Raw genomic sequence first — 23,861 nt, forward strand, 5'->3', positions numbered from 1 at the left:
TGGGAAGGGGCTCAGCCTGGAGAAAAGGAGGCTCAGGGGGGCCCTTGTGGCTCTGCACAACTCCCTGACAGAAGGGGACAGCCGGGGGGATTTGGGATCTGCTCCAGGGAACAGGGACAGGAGGAGAGGGAACGGCCTCAGGCTGGGCAGGGGAGGCTCAGGGTGGACAGCAGCAGGAATTTCCCCATGGGAAGGCTGGGCAGGGATTGGCAGGGGCTGCCCAGGGAGGTTTGGAGTGCCCATCCCTGGAGGTGTCCCAGGAAGGGCTGGAGGTGGCACTCAGAGCTCTGGACTGGGGACAAGGTGGGGATGGGGCACAGCTGGGACACCATGGGCTGGGAGGGCTTTTCCAGCCTCAGGGATCCTGGGATTCTGTGCGATTCTGTGACTGCCAACTAGTTTTTAATTACACCCTCTCTAATATAAAAGAAGCAACAAATGCTTACTAAACATGCCACAACCAGTGCACAATTCAGTTTGATGAATGAGGGAAACATTGAGCCAAATTACAGATTTATTGATTTTATATTGATGGCTACAAATTGCACCATTTTAAACCAGAATACCCAGCATGGTATTTGCTGACATTGATCCTGTTTCTCCACTGTTTTTTTTGCTGGGGTTAAGTCAACACCATTCTGTTGCCCATTTAGAAACTGGCAAATTTATTTATCTGCTTATATTTTAGTAGTGTTAGACAGTAGTAGAATAAAGAATCAGTCCATCAGTACATACACACGTGTACACAGATATTTACCTCCCTGTATACACAGCCCTCAATATATTTAATTTTACTGATAATTTGAAAATGAGAGGATAAAAAGATACCTATTTTACTCAGCTGAAGGGTTATACATTCAAGTTTTAATTGCTGTTTTTAAAGATCTGAGAATGATATTCTTGAGACATATTTTTGCTCAAGTTGTTGGTGTTCTTGCTGTTTTGCTGAGTAACAGCCTGCACACCTTCATTCAAGGACTGCTGAGATCAATGGAAATATTTGTATTGACTTAGGTAGTATTTTGCTTAGCACCTAAACTGAGCTACCAGAAAATGAAGAAGCAGCTTATACAGCACAAAGGCAAAAGCAAAACAAACAAACAAAACCTACAAAACCCCCCAAGAAATAAGAAAAATTAAGAATATTAATCAACGGCTGAAAAAGGAGTTCTTTCTTACCCTTCCTACCAGCACAGGATCTGGTCCTGTGTACTCCTCTATGACAAAGAACTGGTTCCACACCCAGCCTCTCTTGGAGCGGTGCAGGACTTGTCCCTCCTTGCCCTTCTCGAGGTGCCCGTGCAGCGAGGGCCTGGTGTGGCTCAGCCTCTCTGTGGCCAGGGCCTGGCTGTAGCACAGCACCCCCAGGCACAGGAGAGCAGCGTGTAAACAATGGTCCTCCTTCATTTTTGGTTATTGTGTAGGCACAGGAGTATCCGAGATCCTACCCCTTCCACCTTGGAAGTCAGAAAGTCTGGGGCCACTGAGGAGTTTCAGAGCAACCCTTGTGCACATAGGATGGCACCACGCATTAAACACATCACCTTAATGCTCTGCAGCTTCCCAACTCAGTTCCTGCAAGAAGGGAAAATGGAAAAAATCGTCAATTCCTTGAGAATGTAGTAGGGTTTTTTATCTAGCAAAACAAAACTGGGTCTTTCTTGGTAAATATCAAGATAAGAAGATTAAAATAAATACATCAATACTGATGAAATCCTTTGTAATGAGCAGATTTGGTGTTTTGCTACACGGAGCTGCCACCTTGCAGAATCTCCTGGCTGACTGGTTTGGCCACTCGGAGGCTGGAAGTTGAAAGATAGATAGGGAATCATATTTTCTCATGATCCTTTCAAATAGATTTAGCCCAAGATGCAAGGTAACTGCAGAAATACCTAATTTAGACCTAATCCCTCTTTGGAGCTTAGATATAAGCCTTAGATACAAACTGCTAAGGCAGAGGTCCAGATATAAGGGAGATCCCAAGACTTATCAGGAATGCAATGTTTCTCCAGCCCTTTCAGGATCAACAGATCCCTGTGCTGAATATGACCACCTCTGTTTTTCCTGGGCAGGAGCAGGGCCTGGCAGAGCTCCAAGGAGCTCCAGTTTGGATTTAGACCCTGGAAGCACCTCTGAGGATCAAGGCACCATCAGCACTGATTGCCAGTGTGCTGCTCTGGGCTGGGCACAATAAATGCCACCAACCAATACAAATGCATTCAGATATTTCTGTCAGTGTAACAATTGATGTAACTGTTTATTTCTACTTTCCCTGGGGTGTCAAATTACCAGAATTACATTGATCTCCTACTTTCTAATACTTCTTAGAACATTAGGTCAGATTTAATATTTGAGGGAGAAATTTCATAATACAGGGAAACCCAAAGCAAGCAGCCTCAATCTGCCACAAAGGCCACTTCCACGTATCCTATATGTTGGAATATATTCCAATATATTCCAACATATTCCCCTTGAATCTTTACACAACAACAAATTTTACAAGATCCTTATAATACTTGGTTTAGTTTTTGGTGTGATTCACTTTACTCTTCTCCAAGATACTGATAACAATCTTATATTTATATAGGCAAATGTGTAAGTATGTGCTACCATCAGCTATAAAACAGAATGATTTTTAAATGTGAAATAAGGAGATTTTAATGGTATTTTCAGCAGAGAAAAAGTGAATATAGACAAAAACTTGAAGCTACAGCACATTCTGTAACTCTAGCCACAGACAAACATTTCACTAGTCCCAGTCTCACTCATTTGGGGTTGTCTTTCTGACATCCTAAGCAGTCATGTCCTCCTTCCACATCCCTTTTACAGTTACATAAAAATACATTGGCTGATAGGGGTTCATGAAAAAGGAATGAAATATTTGAGTTTATTTCCTCAAAAAAGATCAGCTTTCAATTTTATTGTACTGAAAAATGAAACCACCTCAATTACAGCACCAAACTAGCTCCATCATAATGAGTGAAATGACATTCTCACACATAGATGCAAATATAGTCTGGCTTTCCCAAGCATATTTATTAAATAGATTTGTTATATCCATTTGACTTTTTCCTGTTGTTACATGATGACATATTACAGATTACTCACACCAGCATTGAAGACATGAAAAGCAAAACAATCCCTAAGATTCTGATCAGGAAAATGCTTTTATTTTGACACAATGTATATGAGAAGAGCATTAAGTCTGTGATATCTGTTTCATGTCTCCATCTTGCTGAGGGGTAAAAAACAATGTAAGACTTACAGGACGTGAAAACTGAGATTTCACCTATTTTGGACACTTATTTTGCACCCAGCTTTGCATAGGAAAAGAAAAATAAAGCTATGGGATTTGTGCAGTAGGGATCACTCATGTGCAGCAGTTAGAGGGGATTGGGCTCCTGGAATGTTATAAAGAACCTGCATACTCCAAACATGGAACAGGAAGATATTCCTGGACAGCTGTGCATTTCTAAACCTGCTGTGAAAAACAAAATCTGTAAATAAACTGCTTATGCTAATAGATTTGGGGTGCATTTGAAAATTAAACTCACTGACAGTCATTCATCATTAGCATCACAGAATGATCTCAGCTATAGAAATAAGTAAACAAATCCCCTCACCCTTCCCCAACTCTTCAATACTGTTATGTAAACCAAATAAACACTTTTTAAAGCTGCTTAACCAGAATGGCAGAGCCAAGCTGATATACACACTGCTTATGATCAGCTATTCAAGTGTGAAGTGCTGGAAACAAAATGTTAATCACAGATTCATGCTTATTTACTAACAAGGATTTAAAACAATAATTGTTTGTTATCTTTTGTTTTAGCCTCTAGGTGTCCATGTACAGAGATGAAGCAGTAAGGCTCCATGTCTTCCAGCTAAAGAAAACTATTCTCTCTTATCCACCACTTCAGAGAAGCCCAGAATCTCAGCATGGTTTGAGCTGGAATGGACCTCAAAGCCCACCCAGTGCCACCCCAGCCATGGCAGGGACACCTCCCACTGTCCCAGGCTGCTCCCAGCCCCAATGTCCAACCTGGCCTTGGGCACTGCCAGGGATCCAGGGGCAGCCACAGCTGCTCTGGGCACCCTGTGCCAGCCCTGCCCACCCTGCCAGGGAACAATTCCTGCCCAATATCCCATCCAGCCCTGCCCTCTGGCACTGGCAGCCATTCCCTGTGTGCTGTCCCTCCAGCCCTTGCCAATTGTCTCTCTCCATCTTTCCTGCAGCTCCTTCAGGCCCTGCAAGGCCACCCTGAGCTCAGTCCAAAGTTTCTCCTCTGCAGGTGAACAATGCCAGCTGTGCCAGCCTTTCCTCCCAGCAGAGCTGCTCCATGCTCTGCTCATCCTGGAGCCTCCTCTGGGCTCTCTCAGCAGCTCCAGCTCCTTGCTGTGCTGGTCCAGGGCTGGGGCAGCTCTGCAGGTGTTCAGGGTCTCACCTGGGGGGCAGAGGGGCAGAATCCCCTCTGCCCTGCTGCCCACGCTGGCTCAGCCCAGGGCAGGGGGGTTCTGGCTGGGCCTGGTCCTACTTAGGCTAAAAACAAGTCCTTAAGGAATTGCTTCTGGTTTGGGTTATAAAAGCAAAGGGCTCAGTGCTAGCAGCAGTTCCAAGCTGGCTCTTCAGGAAGTGACCCCCAGGTAAGACCAGCAAAGCTGGAGCTGCAATTGAGTGTCCCTGGCCTCCTTCATGCCCCTTCTCCCCCCCTGGAGTTCATGCTCTGCTCACTCACATCATGTTCACTCCAGCAGTAAAACCTCTGACTTTTATCCTCAGAAAACCTAAAATAGCATAAGTCGACAGGCTTCCACTGAAGGCTGTGATATTGCTGAAACCCAAATCAGCTACAGTCTGGATTTTGATGAACTACTTGTATTTATAAAGAAAAGGTGCACAAGATTCTCTTAAGTTAAAGCTAAAATAAACTTCATTAAAAAACGAAGCAGTAGCATTAACAAAAAGAAACCAACCCAAACAAAAAAAGCCCCCAAATCTCATTTTCTTTCCTTCCTTTATTTTCCAAATAATCTACATCAAACATTTCAAACATTTCAACATTAACTCAGCTGCTTCAAGCAGAAAACATGAAAGAAGAGCAAAACCATTTATAAAGCAATTCCTTTTTATCTTGGGGGAAAATACCTCATAATCCTGAGAGTTTGGAATACAGATGTGAGGATGGCAATTGTTGCAGCTGCTGGACTGCTGCTCCAATGAGCATCTGAAAATTCTGTGCGCACCACTTGGATTCAGGCACTGCACACATTTGTCAGACTGATTTGCCATGAATGGTTGCAGCCTTTTTTTAAAAAGTCACAATCTTTGAGGCATTTGGGTATCTCTCCCCATATATTATAATCCTCAACTGCAGCAAAGCCAGTGTCAGTGGGCAGTTGACCAAACTGCAACACTGTGCTGCTTCTGGCTGGGATAGAGTTAATCTTCCTCCTGGTAGCTGCTCCAGTGGGTGTTTTGGATCTAGGAAGAGAGTGATGCTGATAACACACTGAAGTTTGAGTTGGTGCTGAGCATTGCTTACACTGAGCCAAGGACTTTTCAGCTTTCAGCAGGCTGCAGGGGAGGCACCAAGGGCCGGGAGTGGCCACAGCTGGGATAACTGACCCAGCCTGGCCAGAGGGATATTCCAGCCATTCCACTGTGCTCAGCACATAAACTGGGTGGGGGGAGCTGGCCAGGGCTCTCTCAGGAGCTGCCCGGGCAGAAGTCTGTGAGTAGTGAGCAACTGCAGTGGGCATCAATTGTTTTGTATGTTCAGAATCTTTCCTCGTTGTTGTTATCACTATTTTCTTCCTTTCTGTCTTATTAAAGTGTCTTTATCTCAACCCATGAGTTTTCACTTTTACTCTCCCAAATCTCTGCCCCGTCCCTGAGGAGGAGCAGGGAATGAGCAGTGCCTGTGTGGTGCTCAATTGCTGGCTGGGGTTAATCCACCACAAAGATCCTGATTTTTTCTGCATCATTGTTTACAGAATTGTGCAACGTATCGTTTTGAAATCCCAAGTTTTCCTAACAAATCTGTAAGAAAAGCTGTTTCCCACTTCCTTGAGCATAGTGGATTCCAAGTTTCATAGAACCACAGACCATCCTGAGCGTAGGGCGGGCAGGGATGCTGGATGCAGCCCCTGTCCCTGCCCAGCCCCCCCAGCAATCCCCCTGTCCATCCCTGGCAGCGCTGTCCCAACGCTCCTGGAGCTGCGGCAGCCTCGGGGCCGGGACCATTCCCTGGGGAGCCTGGGCAGTGCCAGCACCCTCTGGGGGAGCAGAACCTTGCCCCAAAATCCAGCCCGAGCCTGCCCTGGCCCAGCTCCAGCCGCTCCCTGGTGCTGTCCCTGCCCAGAGCAGGGCTCGGAGCTGCCCCTGGGGAGGAAATCTCAGACTGCTCTGGCTGAACCAAGATGGACATTTACTCAAAAGCATAATTCCATTAATATCTTTTAACTATACAAAGGAATGTTGGCAATTTTGGTATTGAATAACAGTGTTATTAGGGGTAAAGGGTGAACAAGAGTTAATTAGCCACCACACAAGGTCTGATCTCATCAGCAAGGCACATTAAATCTCTGAATATCATTTGAAGCATGCAGGACAGAGAAATATTTTTAAAGTCTAGTCCACACTCTGAAAAACAAACTGCATGGGGAGGTGTATACCAAAATGTATGCATGGAAATAAAATATATCCCTAAATAACGGTAAGAACGGGCCTGCTGGGCATTCCTAGCTGCACAGACTGCAAGGCTGTGCTGTGTGCTTGTATTTGCTAATGCAGACCTCACCAGTTTCAGTTATAACAGAAGAAAAGTCTGTTCTTTGACTGATAGATATTCCAATAGATATTCCAATGAAATACATAGTCCTAATGAAAATATGCTGTTCATCTAAGAATTCAATCAAGAACACAACACCTGAAAAATAATATATCCATGTCCACGTGGAAACCATAGTGCAAACAACCACTCTGCAAAGTCAATGTGCTCCACACAGCTTCACACAGATGAGAATGAGTGCTCCAAGATATCAACAACACAAATGAAGAGGCAGCAGAGATTATTTCAATGACAAGAGCAGTGGCGGAAGTGAAGTCTAGCCAACTTTAAATTCCTTTCATTATTTTTATGGCAACAATAATCCCCAGTGTTCACAATGATTTCCTGTGTGTTATTAAATGACCATATGCCAAATTATAATAGACTAAACAATTTTTTCTGATTTGTCTAGGCCATAACTTCTGGATAATGTATTAAAATAGCAATTGTTCTCAGGAAGACACTTGGCAGAAGGCAGCCAAGATCACAGTGTTGCAATATAATAATGGATGATTATGTTCTGAAATGTTTTGCAAAAGTAGCAAGTAAATATAGCAAACTCCCAGTCTAAATGAGATTTTAGCTGTAATTAGAATTAGCTGAAAAGATGAAGGATTTATTCTACCATAATTTTATCATCAGACAAGGAAATGAATAGCTTTTTAATGACAGAATAAATATTGGATCATATTAGTTCTGGAGTTGAGAGTGCCTGAGTTTTGGGCAGAGGGGTGGAGGTGGGCACAGCTGGAGGAGTCCTGGGAGGTAGGGAGGGACCTGCAGTGGCCAGGTGATGTACCCAGCTGGGCAGGGACCTTTCCCCATGGGATCTGGCTCTGCAAAGCTCCCCAGAGCCTGGACAGGCTCCTGCATTTGGGGTGGGCTGTTCTGAGCAGCCCCAGGGCTCAGCTGAACCTCAGTGCTCAGCACAGAGTGTGTCCCTTCCCCAGACACTGCAACTTCCATGGGCTCATGGAAAACGAGCAGCTCCCCTGGAAAGCAGGTGGGGAGCACATCTCCAAATCTGACGATCAGCAGAGTCCTGCTGGTTAATCTTCAGGGCATAGCACAAATGTAACTGCCCTGGGAGTTTTTAACAAAACACACGAGGTGAGGGATGTGGAAGAGTTCTGTGCACAAGGGTTTCATTCCTCCTGTGCATCGATGAGTGTGGGAGTTCAGCCTGCCACGGATCCCTATCCTCCTGCAGATTGCTCCATGCAAACCCCTGATGCCTGCCAATTTTCAAGAAATTTGGTGTATATTAATAAGGAAAGATTTTTGAAGGATACAAGTTCTTGTTGCGGAAGTCTATACAGCCCTAACCTGTCAGTCTCCCACATTTAACATTTAATTTTTTTCCTCTTTAATAAAATGTTCTCTTCTTGAGTCATTTCAAGAAAATGACATTAAAACGTAAATAGATAGCCTATTCCTCATTTATGGAACAAGAACACCAGGAATCAGTACCTTGCACATGTAACTTAATTCACAGAGTTAAATTTTTATTTTAAACTGTTTTGCATTATCAGACCCACCCTTGAATAGGTTTTAGCTCAGACTTCATGATAAACGTGTGCAGAAGAGGGCCACTCACTTTATTTACACAAAATAATATATCAAGATCTGCTTTGCAGCACATTCAGTTGCATGACACATATGGCAAAGCCAGTTGTTCAAATAAACCCTTTAGTCCTGAAAATGGCTGAAATTTTAAATTCTACATGTGCTAAATTTGGACAAGACTCAAATTAGAATTATTACATTTTTCTGCTGGAACTAGAAACCAGGCTGAATTTACCCTTAAGCAAAATTAAAGGAGGTGCAACACTGGTGTGTCAAAATTTTCAAGGCCTCCTTTAAAAGAACAGCTGAACAGAGAGATGAGACAACACCACCTTTCAGCTGTACCCCAGCAGCTTAGGGCTTCCTGTGTCTTTCCAGCCAGGAAACCATCCCACTGGGAGATGGAGTTTTGCTTCCTCAAATGAGCCTCTTCTCGCAGGGCAGCACTGGGACATGGCACCAGCACAATTCCCTCTCTCACTGCCAGCACCATGGGCCTCCCTCATCCCATGTGAAACAGCAGAATTAAAAACTGAGGGACTCCCTCTGCATCAAACTGACTCCATGCCTGTGACCAGCCCCAGAGTCTGGTCCTGTATATCTGTGTGTATTGGGAACCAGGCACCAGGAGTGCCTGTGGAATGACAGGAAACTGAGAGAGAGAAGTTTTAGAGCAGATATTAGGGTAAAAATGTTCCATGGCAGGGTGGGCAGGCCCTGGCACAGGGTGCCCAGAGCAGCTGTGGCTGCCCCTGGATCCCTGGCAGTGCCCAAGGCCAGGTTGGACACTGGGGCTGGAGCAGCCTGGGACAGTGGGAGCTGTCCCTGCCATGGCAGGGGTGGCACTGGGTGGGCTTTACAGTCCCTTCCAACCCAAACCAACCTTGAATTTTTTAATCAAGGCCAATGTGCACTGGTCTCATGTAAAATGCTTTGTTCAAATGACAAGAGCTCTGATCTCTATACATTCCTGCTGTATATGTAGCTGGTAAATCTCATTTTTCCCCAGTGTGTGATTCCAAAGCAGACCAGCAGCCAGTAACTCCCTGTGAGCCCCTCTGCAGCTCTGGGTCCCTCTTGCTGGAGCACATTCCAGGCCTCACTGGAGAGAACAGCAAACCCTCATCTGAATGCAAATTGATATCAAGTTTTCTGTGCCATTCACAAAACATAATTAGTCTTATGAGACAAAAGTATTTAGTCCAGAAAAGAAAATTCTTCATATTTAAAGATACTTGGGGGAAAAAAAAATATCCTAGTTATTGTACTGAATAATGAGAACCTTGCACTCCCACAGTTCATGTTCTGTGTTTTGCATATGAGCACTTTATGCTGCAATGTAAAGGATTAGAATTTGAGTCTGCAGTTCTGCAGAGATAAGTATAACTTTATATATAACTTTATATTTGGTGAGCAAACAGCCAAGATTCTAGAGGTATCCTACTACAGAGGAATTCTAGGTCATGGCAAGATTTGTATGTACTAAATACAGAAGTGAATCATTACAGAACTGATGATTTTCATCTTGACAATAGAAGTCGCTTCAAAAATGCTAAGCAAGTTTTGTAGAATCCTATTCTGAGTTCTGTAGAATCCTATGAAAGGAAATCTTAATCCTTTGCATTTTTAAATTATGTTTTATAGCACTGTATTGGATTACTGAGATGTTTAAAGCCAATAATCCCCAGCTGCTCCAAAGAAGAGTTTTTGAAATGTAGTCACATTTTCCTGTAGCAGCTTTGAGACTCAGTATTACGAAACCATAGACAAAGCCAGAAAATTATGGCCCTTTGAAAACAGGAGTCATTGTGCAGGGAAGAGGAAGAGAAATAACCCCCTGAACAGTGTCATATGCTATCTGTCAGCATCCACCTCTGAATTCATCATGCTAGGTGGGCATTTTCCCCAAGCTTCGATTCAATTTGTGCTCCTTGGAGAAGGGTGAGATTGCTGCTTGCTGTACCTCATATAAAGCAGGGGAAAGCAGGAAGGCAACGTAGTACATTATGGAGTGAATGACACAGAAATAAGCCTGAGAGAGTGATATTAAAAGGCTTGGGAAATGAAAAATGGCTGTAAACAGAGTTTTACATTTACTTGCTGCCCTGGGGAGATCCACTTAAGATAAATGTGACAGAGGCTGTCTGGTTTTAAGCATAAACTCTAGAGGAAAACAACCAGCATAAGAAAGGTAGTCTTATTAAAGAACATGGTGATTGATAGAGTCCTTTCAAGTAATGACTAAGCTTTTGGTAGAGTTTATTTTAAATAGTAATTGTGTTCTTGTGCTTCTCAGACAAACTGGAATTCTCATAATTCCCTGGATGCTCCAAGGCCAGTGAGGCTGCAGCCCAGCCCATGCTAGTCTCAGTCATTTTGTTATTATGTGGGTGGCTATCAGTGACACTCTGAGGAGGACATAAATGACAACTAAAGTCAACTTACTTGCAACTACTAATGCTGTATATACATACTCAGCCAATCCTGAGTATTTCTTCCCCTAAGAATTGATACGTATGAATATCTGAATAACACTTTTGCTGTGACTGATGGTCTCTTTGATTTGTGCCAGAAATGAGACAGAAAGTCAAAATTAGAGTGAAAACCTATCAAAAACTAATGATTGCAGGCAGGTCTATTGAGCTCCCAAACCAAGGCAGACAGAATTCCAGCCAGCAATGCATTTCTGCTTGGATCCGTAACCTCTTGCTGAAGGGCTGGCAGCTCCCACACGAGCAGAAATCTAAATTCAGTCTGTGGTTCTGCACTTACAGCTTCATTTCCAGAGGCAGCTTCAGCAGTGCTGCCCAAATGCCAGACTATTAAAGCATCCTGGGTGGTCTTTGTGTGGTCAGTGTGTTACTCTACAAAACATTCTTCCACTTTGAATTTAATCCTACTGGACTTCTCCATCCCCATGTCCCCTTCAGTTTGGTCACCCTGAAGCAGGAAAGTTCTTGCTGAAAGACCTCCACATCGTGACTTGTTTAGAGAGGTTCACATTACAGCCCCCGGAACATTTATCTTTATAAAACTCGACAAGTTAGGGAATTACTGAGAGTCCCCTTTACAAACACATTTCCTAAAGAGAGAAGGTGAGAGCTAAATTACCAATCAAAAGCCTTTCCCCAGCTCTCTTGGAGCTGCAGAAGGAAGAGCTCAGATTCTTTAGCCATGCCCATGGAAGGTTCTTTTTGATAGCGTGCTTAACTACTCCAGTTTAGTGCAAATTTCTTCCATGAAGAGCATAAAAGCCACTTTGAGATTTCTGAATGAAAAATTGAATCAATAATTAATTTTTGCCTAGGCAGAGATTGTCTGTGAGGAGACCAATTTTGGCTCAAAAGCACGAGATAACAACCTCAGAATATTCAAACAGATTCCTAAAGCAGCCTCAGTGGCACTAATAAAGGAGACCATCACTGTTTAAGAACCTAATGGGAGGCTACAGCTGAAAAGAACAAATCTTCACATTTCTATTATTATTTGCAACCCATTAAATCACAGTATTATAATTAAAACAATATTTGCATGAGTCTTTTCTGAGATGCCTTGCTGTAATTAGTCACCATAGAATATTTCCATTTAACCTCAAAAACCCCAAGTTCACAAACTCAAAGAAAACATCACCTTCATGGAAACAATTTCCTTTTGGCTTCCTGATCTGTTCTGAGCACAAAACTGAGGAATTATATGGATTTGTAAGGTTCATAGGCTGTAAGGACTAAGACATAATTCCCAACTTTATATTGCAAACCCAAAAATCCAGCAACAGGTGCTAGGATGCTGCAATGAGATGCTAGACACACAAATAAATACAATAATAGCACAAAAAATAGCACAAAAAAGACAGGCTGGTGTCAGCTTGCAAATAAATTTTGTTTTTCATTCAATTGATGCATTAAAAAAATAAAAAGGGCAAAGGAATCAGCATATTTTTCATGAGCATAACTCATTTTGAGTTAAACTTGTTATCACATCTTTCTAACTGATCACATGAACCACAAACACATCCCAGACCTGGTCTGGCACTATTTCTGACCTGTAATTCCAGATGATGGTGACAAAACATTTCATTTCTATTCTTGTGACAGAACCAGTAACAACAACAGATTTAAGGTAGTGCCTTGCTACAGCTGGCATGATGTTTGGTGTCATTGTTATCATGCAGAAAAGGCAAATTTTAAATACATTAAACTGATGTTTCACAGAGAGTTTATTGTGGGAAATTGGCCAAAAATGGGCATTTAAAAATTAGATTAGTGATATTCTTAGCTGAATCTATGAATCAACTTTATTAGATGTATTTTGGAAGTCCATTAGGGGTTTTGAGGCTATAAATAACTTTTGCCACCATTACTCTGGTGCCGGGGCAAGTCTTGGCCTTAGGAGTGCAATGCTCAGGTCTGGTGGGGTGTATCTGCATGTCCTGGAACACCAACCCCATTTCTGCATCTTGCACCAGCAATGTCTTCTTTAACCCACAGGAAAATATAAAAGTACTGCAATGTGAATGAACCTGTGTCCAATCAGGTAAAGCTTCACCTCCTACACCAATAACAATTTTCTCATTAATGAAAATCCCTGACGTGGCCTTAAAAATGAGTTTGGGGAAAAGAAAGAGGAAAACCTAACATTTGGTAGGACTGTTGGATTGAGAACGGTTTAATTTTTTGATGAAATGACCTTAATATGAGGCCAGTAGAGGGGAAAAATTTACATTTATAAAAGTGAAATAAATCCAAAAACCAGTAATTAAGAAAATGCCATACATGTACAAATAAAAATACTGAAAGCTCCATTCACCAGAACAGGATTTTTTCCTTCACATTCAACATGCCCTTATATTCAGCATATTTTCTACCAAAATGTTCTTTTCAAAATGTTGCCAGGGTGATATCACTACTTCAATCCAACCAATTTCCTTTGAAGTCTCCCATAACAGTAATTAAATAAGTTGCTCTTGGAGTAATTATGGGTTGTTTTTTTTTCTGGAAAAGGAACTATTAGGTTAAAGGGAGATGAGAGAGCCTGTCACCAAACATAATCTTTCTAGAAACATTGGTGCTTGCTACCAATTTATTGGAAGAAGGATGGAATACTTAAAAACTTTGGACCTTTTTCGCTTTTTTAAAGGAAATGTCGACTTCCCAGCTGAAATAAGCACCAAATTAAAATGACTCCTGACAGTCCTGGGAGTGCAGAGAGAGAGAAAATGGAAGTTGTGTCAATAGAAAACTTTTAAATTCTATGTATTAAGCTCAAAAGAGCTGGGAGAACTGGAAGGCCAAATTAAAGTGTTAAAGCAAAGTGGATGGTGAACAAGATGAAGGGGATGGAGAGCCCAGGACTGATGATCCAGTGGAGGACACAAAATGGAACAGTGCATAAATCCATGGTGTTGGAGCCCTTGGAGACTGGGCTGCTGCAGTTCAGGAGGGTCTGTGTGTGGCCATCCATCAGCTCCAACGCCTCCCTTCTCTGCTCTGGGAACCTGATCAGCCCTGAGCGAGGCAAAGGAGCCTTTCACAGCTCCATGCAGTTCCCAAATACCTAACTTTGTCTTCCAGCTCTACTTTGGCTTTGGCTCCACGTCAGCCTAAAACTGTTCATGCAGCCTGTTGAGCATCCCATGAGTTTGGTTTTGGTTTTTTTTGTTTTTTGTTTTTTTTTTCCCAGATTAAGTTATTTTACCTTTGCTAAGGATTCCCCTTTATTTGTAGGGATTTGGCATTAATCTGATAAGCAGCACTGATTCAACCCTCAGAACAAGCTTAGCTAATCCTCACCTTGTTCTCTGGCTTAGTCTGGCACCTCAGACTTCACAGAATTGAAATTCTGGTGCTTGCTGGTGCAAAGCTTGCTTTGCTTCACATTGCAAAGAACACAGAGCTTTCCATTTAAAGCTTTTCTTTTCATTCCTTGGCTATGTTTTTCTTTATGGGTGATGCTGAAACTCCCACCCTCCTTTTCCTTTAAATCTCTCTGGTATATGAGATGATGTTGCATAAGAGTAATCCACGTGGATTGGTATCTGAATTTCCTTAGGGAGCCTTTTATCCCACCCAAGGACAGTGACACAGTGCTTGCTTGTCTGCAAAGCTAACCCTCGGTTTTCTCACCATTTTGAAGACCCAAAGACTGTGTTTTCAACTTAAAAACTCACAAGAGTGAGCAAAAGGACAATAAAAAATAGCTTCCTGGAAATCCAGTGGTCAGAGGGAATAAAGCACCAGACAGGCACCAGCTGGAGAAACTGGATCTGGGGATTCATCCAAGAACAGGGAACATCTTTCTGAGCAGACAGACATATTTCTTGTTCCAATGGATGGCTGACAGGGTAAACATTGCTATAAAAAACTTAACATGATATTTTCTTTTTTTTTTTTTTTTAATTCTTTGTGCAAATTTTGTGAACCTCTTCTTGCTTAAGTTTCAGCAAGTGAGCTTAGAACCAGACCCAAGGAATGGCAAATCCAGAAAATAAGCAGGAAGAATATTTATGAAGGTCACGCACAGGCACTTGTATTATGTTTGTAAACACAGCTTTAACTAAACTCAGGTATAATACATGACACAAATGATGGTGTAAGCATGACATTGCCAATAGGAATGTTTACTAAATGCTTATTTAATAAGGGGGCTTAAATAAATAGTGTAAAAAATAATTTTTCACGTGTTAATGTGAACTTGTTAAAATTTCAGCACCTTGTAAGCCCTTAGGACAATGTCAGCATTGCTTGTGACATGCCCAAGCTGGAGTGAGCTGCCAGCACAGGCAGCAGGACCCAGCTGGATTCTTAGGTAGCATCAGCATCACTTTTGGCCTGTCTAGGCCTTGAGTTTGGTTAATTTTTTTGACTCTAACGAGTTATCCATGGACCAAGTGGCCGCTGGCTGATTTGCTTGGATTTTTGCTTAGCTCAGGATGACCCTGTGCTGTGACACAAGTGGGTTTATGTGTATGTTTGAAATGAAGGGGTAAAAATAACAATGCACTGGTCCACACCCAGTGAACTAGCTGTGCAGCCAGGAGACAGCACAGGAGGAGAGGGCATGCCTGACAGTCAGCTCCAGGAGGGTGGTGGGGCTGGAAACTGCTCCCCAGGGCTCAGCCATGGAACCACCGCAGCCTGGGAGCTGCACAAAGCCCAGAGACAGCACAGGGAGCAGAGGGTGCTGCTCAACCCCCAGAAAATCACCTTTCACAGCAACACAGGCTGGCATGGCCCTACAGAGCCGAGGGGAAAACACAGCCTGGGGAGCAGGTCTGCAAATATAACAGTGGCTCTGCAAACGAATGTGTCAGAAACACAGCAATAGCTCGGGGTGCAGGGGGAAGGATCCATCCCTGCATTCTCCAAAATCAGGTCCTACCCCCACCCTGCCTCAAGACCTCTGCCTGAGGCAGCTGATAGTTCCTTTCCATCAGGAAAAGGCAGGGAAGCTCATGTGCACTCCTTTTAACTGTACATAACTTGTATAAAAGCTCAGCGTGGCTGATGATTTTCTGGTTAGACTCTAGAATTTAGGCCAAGAGAACATTCTTGGCTTTTAATTTCTGTTATTTTGGGTTAGATGAGCTCAACAAGCTGCAGCAGATGAAGCAGGTGGAGACTTCAAGAACCCTGGGCTAAGACCTGGATGTAACTCCATAACTGCTCAGAAGCAAAGCACTCAGCTGGACAGTGTGTCAGCCTAGTGTGAGCTGTGCAGAGGAAACAGGGAACAGCACGTGGGAGCAGAGGCATGGATAACCCCAACCCAACACAGCACCAGCCCCTGCTGGGAGGGTTGTTCTGACAGTTATTAAAAAGTCATTACCATTCTATTTTTTACTGGGAAGTTTTCTCACTTAAACAATTAATTATTTCTGTATTTGTTAAATATAAAGCGAATTAAATGACTGCAGATCTACAAGGAGAAAAATGGCCATTCCATTTGTTGAACACACAGCTTTGGTGTCATTCTGCTGATGCTGGGAGCAGCAGAGGGGTGATAACCAGTGGGTCAGCGGCTTTACTGGGACACAGACAGCACTGTCTTTGTTGAGATGCCCTTGGGCTGATGATCAGCCCTGTTCCTGGGCTAATGGGGCTGTTCTCTCCTGGGTCTCACACACGGCAGAGGGGGACTGGAGATACAGGAGGCAGAACTGGACAGCAGAGCAGCGAGGGCTGCAGCTGGCTCCCAGCCTCGGGATGAACAGCTCATTAGTGAGTGCTAAATGTTTGTGTGAGAACATTCTCTGGAATAAACAGAGAATATCTCCTCCCCAGCGTGCTGCAACTCACACATGTTGCCTGCAGAAAGAAAGTATGAGAGCAGCTCAGGAGGTCAAGGCAGAGCCTTTGGGTTGGTTGGTTATTTTTGCTTCAGTGCAGCCCTGGTTCACAAAATATAGCTGATGGCAGGAACCCGAGCCAGGACAGCCAGGAGGCCTCTCACAATGGCCAGGCTGTGCAGGTTATATAATCTGCTTTTCTATTTTGGGGGGAGAGAAGGGAGAGTTGGAGGCCAAATGGCCAAGTTCTCCTGTAAAAGTAGGGATAAAGCTGCAAAAGTACAGGGGGTCCCATGACCATGAATATTCAGTATTTTAGGCTGTTGTTTCTAACGGAAAATCTTGTCCATAAACAGAACCAGAAAATACCCTTCAGGGTCAGTCCTGCTTTTGATTCCAAATGTTATGTTGGCTCAGACTTCCCCTTTCCTGGCCTCTCCTGTTATCCCATTGAATTCATTAGGAGGCTGTGGCTACTGGCCAAAAGAAACGGGTAATGCATCCCAGAGCCCATATTCTTTGAAATATCTTCTGAGACAGGAATTTATAGCATCAATATAATGAAACTCAGATTACTGCATTAAAGTCTGAGTCTGTCTGCTTGCCACACATACCAGAATTATACAGAAAATTTGAGCCACAAAACCCTGAGGAAATTGGGGAAAATATGCACTCCCATGTAGAGGGAGAGTTTAGGACTTGGTTGCACCTTTAAGAACAGCCTTAAGCAAGAGAGAAATCACACATGATTTTACACAGGTAGCAGCAGCCAACCTGAAAGAACTGCAATGAAATCACAAACACTTTGGCTTTGGCACATAAATTTAGCAAATTTAACCTGGTCTACAGCAGTTACTACCTTAGATAAGAAAAAAATAGGATCAATTCCTGACTCCATCCTCATTTTTTCCCTCCTGCCCCTGACCAGCCCTGAGAGGGTTATTTTTTTGCTTTAATGTATCTGTTTAGTGTGTTGTGTTCCACGCCATTCCCTTTGATGTTATGTTTATTATTATGTATTCAATGATTATCAAATGGGTGCTTTCTATTCCAAAAAATCCACATTACTCTTCTGCAGTAATTACAAGTATTGCTTTTATAGACCAGAGACTGGACAGCTTTTTCCTGTAAAGGAACAGAAGGAGAGACTTCACCTAAAACCTTGGAACAAACCTTCGTTTATGAGACAAGTGAATAATTTTTATTCTACGACATGAATTCAGTGGGCTGCCACAGGCCAGTCATAATCTGTTATTGTTTCCCTACAACCTTGTACTATTAATTTTTCTTTTTAATGAACTGTCCAGTCTAGTTTAGCTATGGGAACTGTGATTGAGCTGCAATAGAAATGGTTTATGTCATGCCTTTGTCAAAAAGCTTTCCCCTACAGCAGCAGAATGTAATTGAAAAGCCATTTTAAAATAAAAGTAACGGAGTGGTTGCAAATGCAGGCTGTCAGGAATGGAGAGGGAAAAACCTTTGCATTCCATTAGATTTTACCAATCACTACTTTAGTTTGTCTTTATTAGTGTTTGTACAGATGAGGAAAGCCTCATAGATTGCATCTGCTGCATGATTATAGCAGCAAGTGTTCCTGCAAGACACATTTTTAAGAAGTTTTTCTTCACCTGTGACTAACAATGTAGTAATTGGCTGGGTTAAACACCTCAAAAGAATTAAATACATTAAATTTTGATTTATTTATAGCATACAAAATACGTCAATTTTTGAGACAGCAATCTAGCACCTGAGTACAATTCAAATAGCTTTTATTGCATATGAAACCTTGAAAGGCAGAGTGCACAGCCATCTTTTCATATGTAATATATGTGTCAAAGGCACGCTATTTAGTTTTCTCTTGGGTTTATTTTTCTAGTCCTGGCTGTGTGCATTTTTTCTTGGAGACACTATAGAATAAATTTTAAATATGCTGTTATTCTCCTCCTCACCATCACCATCATTATTAAAACACAAATTGAGTAACCATATATATATATATATATATACACACAGTATATAAATACAGATATATATGTATATAGGCATATGTGTGTGTATATACACACTGTGTGTTTATGTATTTATTATTAAAGCTGACAACAGTTTTCTCCATAAATTCCCATTACAATTGTTCCAGAAAGATTCAGATTTAGCTTTTAGTTCCCACTTTTCACCTTTGAAGTAACTGGAACTTTGGCCAGAAGTTCATTTTATTGGAGCACAATTTCCAAATATTTGAGGTTATTTCGACCCAGAAGCGGTTGGAGTTTTGGGGAGTTTTTCAGTCAATGGATCAATCTTTTAATGCCCTTTCTCCTCTGCTGGCCAATCTCTGCTGCCTGTGCAATGCAGATTCCGTAGGGAATCTCATCCAGGGCAGGGGGAGGATTTCAGGGGTTTCCCTTCCTTAGCCTAGCCAGGCTGCTCCAGATCCTGCTCCAGAGCTCCACCCTGCAGCCCAGACAGGGCTGGGATTCCCCAGAGAGCTGGAAAATGCAGGGATGAGTCTCTGATGACTCAGTTGTTTCAGGATTCTACCTGGAACAAACTTTTTGCCAAGAAAGCTGAATTTCAGCTCAGGTACAAGTTCGTTGTTTCCAAAAACAAATCACTCATTTCAATATTCTTTTGTATTCAAGATTCTTTCAAGGCAACATGGAAATAATTTTCTATTAAAAAGCAGATAGGAGAATCTGAAATGTCCATGTTAGGAAGTACTGAGACCATAAGATTGAAGACAGTGTCAATGTATTTCCCCACAATGTCTTTGAAACCTTTGTAATTTCTAACAAAATAATCATTCTTTGGTATCTGTTTGACCAGAAGATGTCTTCTAATTATCCTAACAGTGTTTCCAAAGGTTTTTCAGCTCAAGAAAAGTCTTGAAGAGAGCCAAAAAGGCAGAAGTAATAAATTCAGACTCCATCTCATTGCACAGACTATATGAAGTGACAGCTACTCTTCTTAACAGATCACTCTCAGGCCTTTCTTTAAGAGCCACCTAGGGATTTGCTGTACTTTGGAGCATCATCCTACTAAAATCAAGGCTTTTGCCCTCACAAATCAGCCGATTTCATTTAGGTTACTAATATACATCCTAAAATACATGTAGTGAGCTAATCCTGCAGGTACACTAAGTGTTCTGTGGATTGACACTGAGAATTCAAAATTCAGGTTTTAAAAACCTACAGAAGCAGATATTTGTAGAGAAGCAAAGTGAGAGGGGTGAGACAGGATAAAACGGGCAGCTGGAGGGGCACATTCTGCTCTGACATGTAGGCCGGGTTCAACATGCAGGACAGGGGGATTCCAAGTGAAAATTAATTTTCTTTCCACGTGGCATCTGTGCAAAACCAAAACTACAAAGGAATTTCCCTCTAAGATCTGCTCTGTACATCAGGGACAGCCTGCTTTTCCCATTATGGTCTTTCTACATAAGAATTAAATGTTACATATGACAGAGGCAAAGTATGCATTATACAGCACTAATTTATATACTCAGGAAGTGAACTTCAGTTTCTCATCCCGTGTGATGAACTCATCACAGCCTTCCAGGATCTGAGGGGGCTGCAGGGAACTTGGAGAGGGGCTCTGCATCAGGAGCTGCAGTGCCAGAACAAGGGGCAAGGGCTTCACACGGACAGAGGGGAAATTCAGGTCAGATATCGGGCCAGGAATTCCTCCCTGGCAGGGTGGGCAGGGCTGGCACAGGGTGCCCAGAGCAGCTGTGGCTGCCCCTGGATCCCTGGCAGTGCCCAAGGCCAGGCTGGACATTGGGACAGTGGGAGGTGTCCCTGCACAGGTAGGGATGGCACTGGGTGGGCTTTGAGGTCTCAACCCAAACCATTCTGTGATCCTCTGATTTCATGATTCTATCAGACTACTCTTTTTTGGGGTCCTGAGGACCCTTTATTCATGTGAGATGCTTTGCAAAGTAATAAAATCATAGGGAAGTGTATGTGTTGTGCTTATCCTCAGTCTTTCTTGAAATTCTCTATAGAAAACCCGAACAGCACAGGAAGGAAATGTTCAGTCAGGATATTCCCAGTTCTTGAAGCTCCTGGTCACCTTCTGTAGTGACTGAGCCAAGGCTGTGTCACAGCTCCCAGAGCTCAGCAGGGCCTTGCTGCTGCTCTTTGTTCCATGAACAATAGTTAAACATGAATATTTTACCTTCTCAACTCTTGTCATTATCCAGATACTGTAACAGGAAATTTGCATTCCTGAATAGGCACAGCTGGAAGTAATTTAAGAAAGATCCTTCAAAAGAAGGGAAGAGAATTTAGGGAGCATATGGAGTCACAGGTTTACATGATAATCAACAAAAGCAGCTCTTGTTCCTCCTCTTGCAGGGAGACACTTCACACTCCAAGCAGAGGGAACATCCCACAGTCTCTCTGCAGGAAGCTTTCTTTCACAAATTATTTGCTTTAACTCTGAAATGCAAAGAAGTCTAGGAAAAAAAAAAGACAGGACACTTAGATAAAACTGGGGTAGGGATGCAGTTAAAATTCACTTATCTCACTTACTAGTGAGAGTGATGGGCTGTTTTCCTTTAAGCTTATGCCTCACCGTCCTTTAATTCCTAAAAATTAAGTCTGTTTGCAAGTAGCTGTGAAATCAAGAACAAGCAGAGTAGAAAAGGGCCTGAACTAAACCATGAACTGAGATATTAGAAAATGCCAAGAGGCGAATCAGTGGTGAGAAAATTCATGTAACTGTGCATGGAACAGAGACATGCAGAACTAATTTCAGATATTTTCTCTATGTCTTCTTGATACCCAGTAATGGTTTTGAAACCTAGTCAGGAAGTCTTCAAACCAACCCCCCTTTAGAATCGTTCCATTGAGAAACTGGATCTGAACAAGAGCAGAGTGCTGTTTGCAAAATGTGGCTTTGGTGTTCAGACAGGACAAGAGTCTGCCATGCTGAGCTCTGCCCTTGCTCAGGAGTTAATTAAACCCAGAGCTGCTGGTGTCACCCAGCCTGGCTGCTGCAGTCCCCTCCCCAGATCTGAGGACACCACCCACACACATCCCATAGAGCTGCTCACAAGGAGGAGTGTTGGTCCATTTGGCTGCCAGAAATGAGATAATTGTCATTCAAGGACATTTTCACAGAAATGAAGCATGTGTCAAGCAGGACCTGAGTGAATTGAATGTAGAAACTGTGAGTGAGTCAGCAAGACAAAGAGCTTTAATATCCTGGCATTGTACTTTTTATCCCACACAATTCAGGTGGGCTCCTGCCTTTGATTCCGTAAAAATGACAGTCTTTATATATTTATTAGCTATTACACCTAATCTGTTTCTGTGTTAAAAATAAACAATGGACACTTCTGTAAGTGAGAAATCTTCACCTCTGTGGAATTGCAACAACAGCACAACTGAAAGTCACAGAGAATTTGAAAAATTAAAGGCATCAGAGCAGCAGATCCAACTATTTTTAGGTCTAGAGTTTCCCATACTGTCTACTTCCACACTTTCCACCTTCTCTGAAGCCTAAGGGTCACCATGAAGCTCCTTTCCCAACCCAAGTCTGAGCAGTTGTATTGAGCTCAATGGAATTGCACAAAATACCAGAGGAAGAGTCCAAACACGGAATTAATCACTCACGCACTAAAACAAGGAAAGCATGAACCTGTTTGACTAATCACTTCCAGCTGTAAACCTATAAACAGCAGAAAAATTGTTACATTCCTGTTCTTCAGTGCTCCATTGCTGTGAATTTTCAAGTGATACTCTGAAGTTTTAAACAAGAAATTCAACAAAAGGGATTGAAAACATCCCTTAACCCTTATGAAAGTGTGCTGTACAGTGACAGAAGGATGGTCTGTGTCCTACAGCTGGGAGCCACCAGGAGCTCTGCTTAAACTCTCTGAGGCATCAGTGCCTGCAGAAATGTTGCCTGTACTGCACAAACATTGTAGACACTACAGAAACAAGGGCCCAGCCGTGGATCCCTGACATCCCTCAGGAAATCACAGGCTTGGATGCAGGACTTACCTTCACCCACTGGAAACCTGCTGCCAGTTGATGTAGCATATTCCACACATCTGAAATGCCACTTCAGGAGCTGGGACGCCTGTCAGCCTCTGCTGCCACTCAGCCTCTACTTCAGCTCTGCCTGCAAAGAACGGAAAAGGCCATTTGAAATCCAAACCAGTGGTGGGACCATAATAAAAGGAAACTGAAGTCTGGCCTATAGACTACCACAGCAGCCTACAGAGAGTCTAAAGCAATTAAATACTACTTGTAATTAATAAATAGCCTTTACCTAGAATCACAGAAGGCCAGGTTTGGAAAGGACTTTAAAGCTAAGCCAGTGCCACCCCTGCCATGGGCAGGGACACCTCCCACCATCCCAGCCCTGTCCAGCCTGGAACATTCAACAGACTCACTTTTGCTACAGTGTTCCCATAACTAAAATGCTTGAGGCTGTATCAAAATTCTTTCACTTCTCTTTTGTGTTATCTATGGAAAAAAGTCTCTTCTGGCAACGTTATCCAAGACAAGACACACTGTAGTAAAAAAAGGAGCAGCTGCAGATGCCATTAACCAGCAAGATGTGCTTTGAACATTTCTAAGTGCTCTAAAGGCATATTAGAAAACTAGTGGGTTTATCATTATGACGGAAAAGGGAGAAGATTATTTTAGGAAGTAGAGCTGCCACTACAGTAGTGAAAAAATACGCAAGAGAAAACATCTGAAGAAAAGAAGAAAAAGTAAGAGGTGCCTCCGCCTGTAAGAAGTTCATCTACAGCTCTTTCAGTGGTTACAATTCTTTCCTCAATGGGGCAGGAAGTTGAGTCAGTCTGGACAAAGGGAGCAGAAACAAAAAGAAACCTGCTGAATCATTTCTCATGACAAGTCTTGAATTTAAATTGGAAAGTTAAGGATGGTCACAATTTCACAGAGCAGCTATCCTCCCACCTCATCATTTCACACCTCATCATCCCAGGTGTTTCTGACAATGTCCCCACAGAAGTAAAATATAGATAAAATATAATTATTGTGACTGAATGCAAAGAAAATACTCAGTGTTACTTACTAGCGCAGACATTGCATTCCCGAGGTTTATTTGAGACGCTGATAGACATTTAAACAGCCCAAACTGAATTCTAGGACTAAGATCCATTCCAGGAACTAGGCTAAGGAAATTAGGCTAAACTGCCCAGTACC

The 23,861-nt window shown here is 42.7% G+C and overlaps 1 protein-coding gene across 1 annotated transcript in view; it reads right to left on the bottom strand.

Moving 5' to 3' along the window:
* Positions 1-23,861, bottom strand: part of CDH11 (cadherin 11) — an 80,155-nt gene that overhangs the window by 18,192 nt on the left and 38,102 nt on the right. The window contains exons 2-3 of the mRNA XM_014887911.2: positions 22,686-22,806; positions 1,180-1,575 (exon numbers count right to left, since the gene is read on the bottom strand). Of these exons, the coding sequence (XP_014743397.1) occupies positions 1,180-1,407 (228 nt within the window). The 5' untranslated portion in view covers positions 1,408-1,575; positions 22,686-22,806. The remainder of the gene's footprint in view (positions 1-1,179; positions 1,576-22,685; positions 22,807-23,861) is intronic.

This window comes from Sturnus vulgaris, chromosome 12 (assembly GCF_052056855.1).
Source record: "Sturnus vulgaris isolate bStuVul1 chromosome 12, bStuVul1.hap1, whole genome shotgun sequence".
In the NCBI taxonomy this organism is placed as follows: Eukaryota; Metazoa; Chordata; class Aves; order Passeriformes; family Sturnidae; genus Sturnus; species Sturnus vulgaris.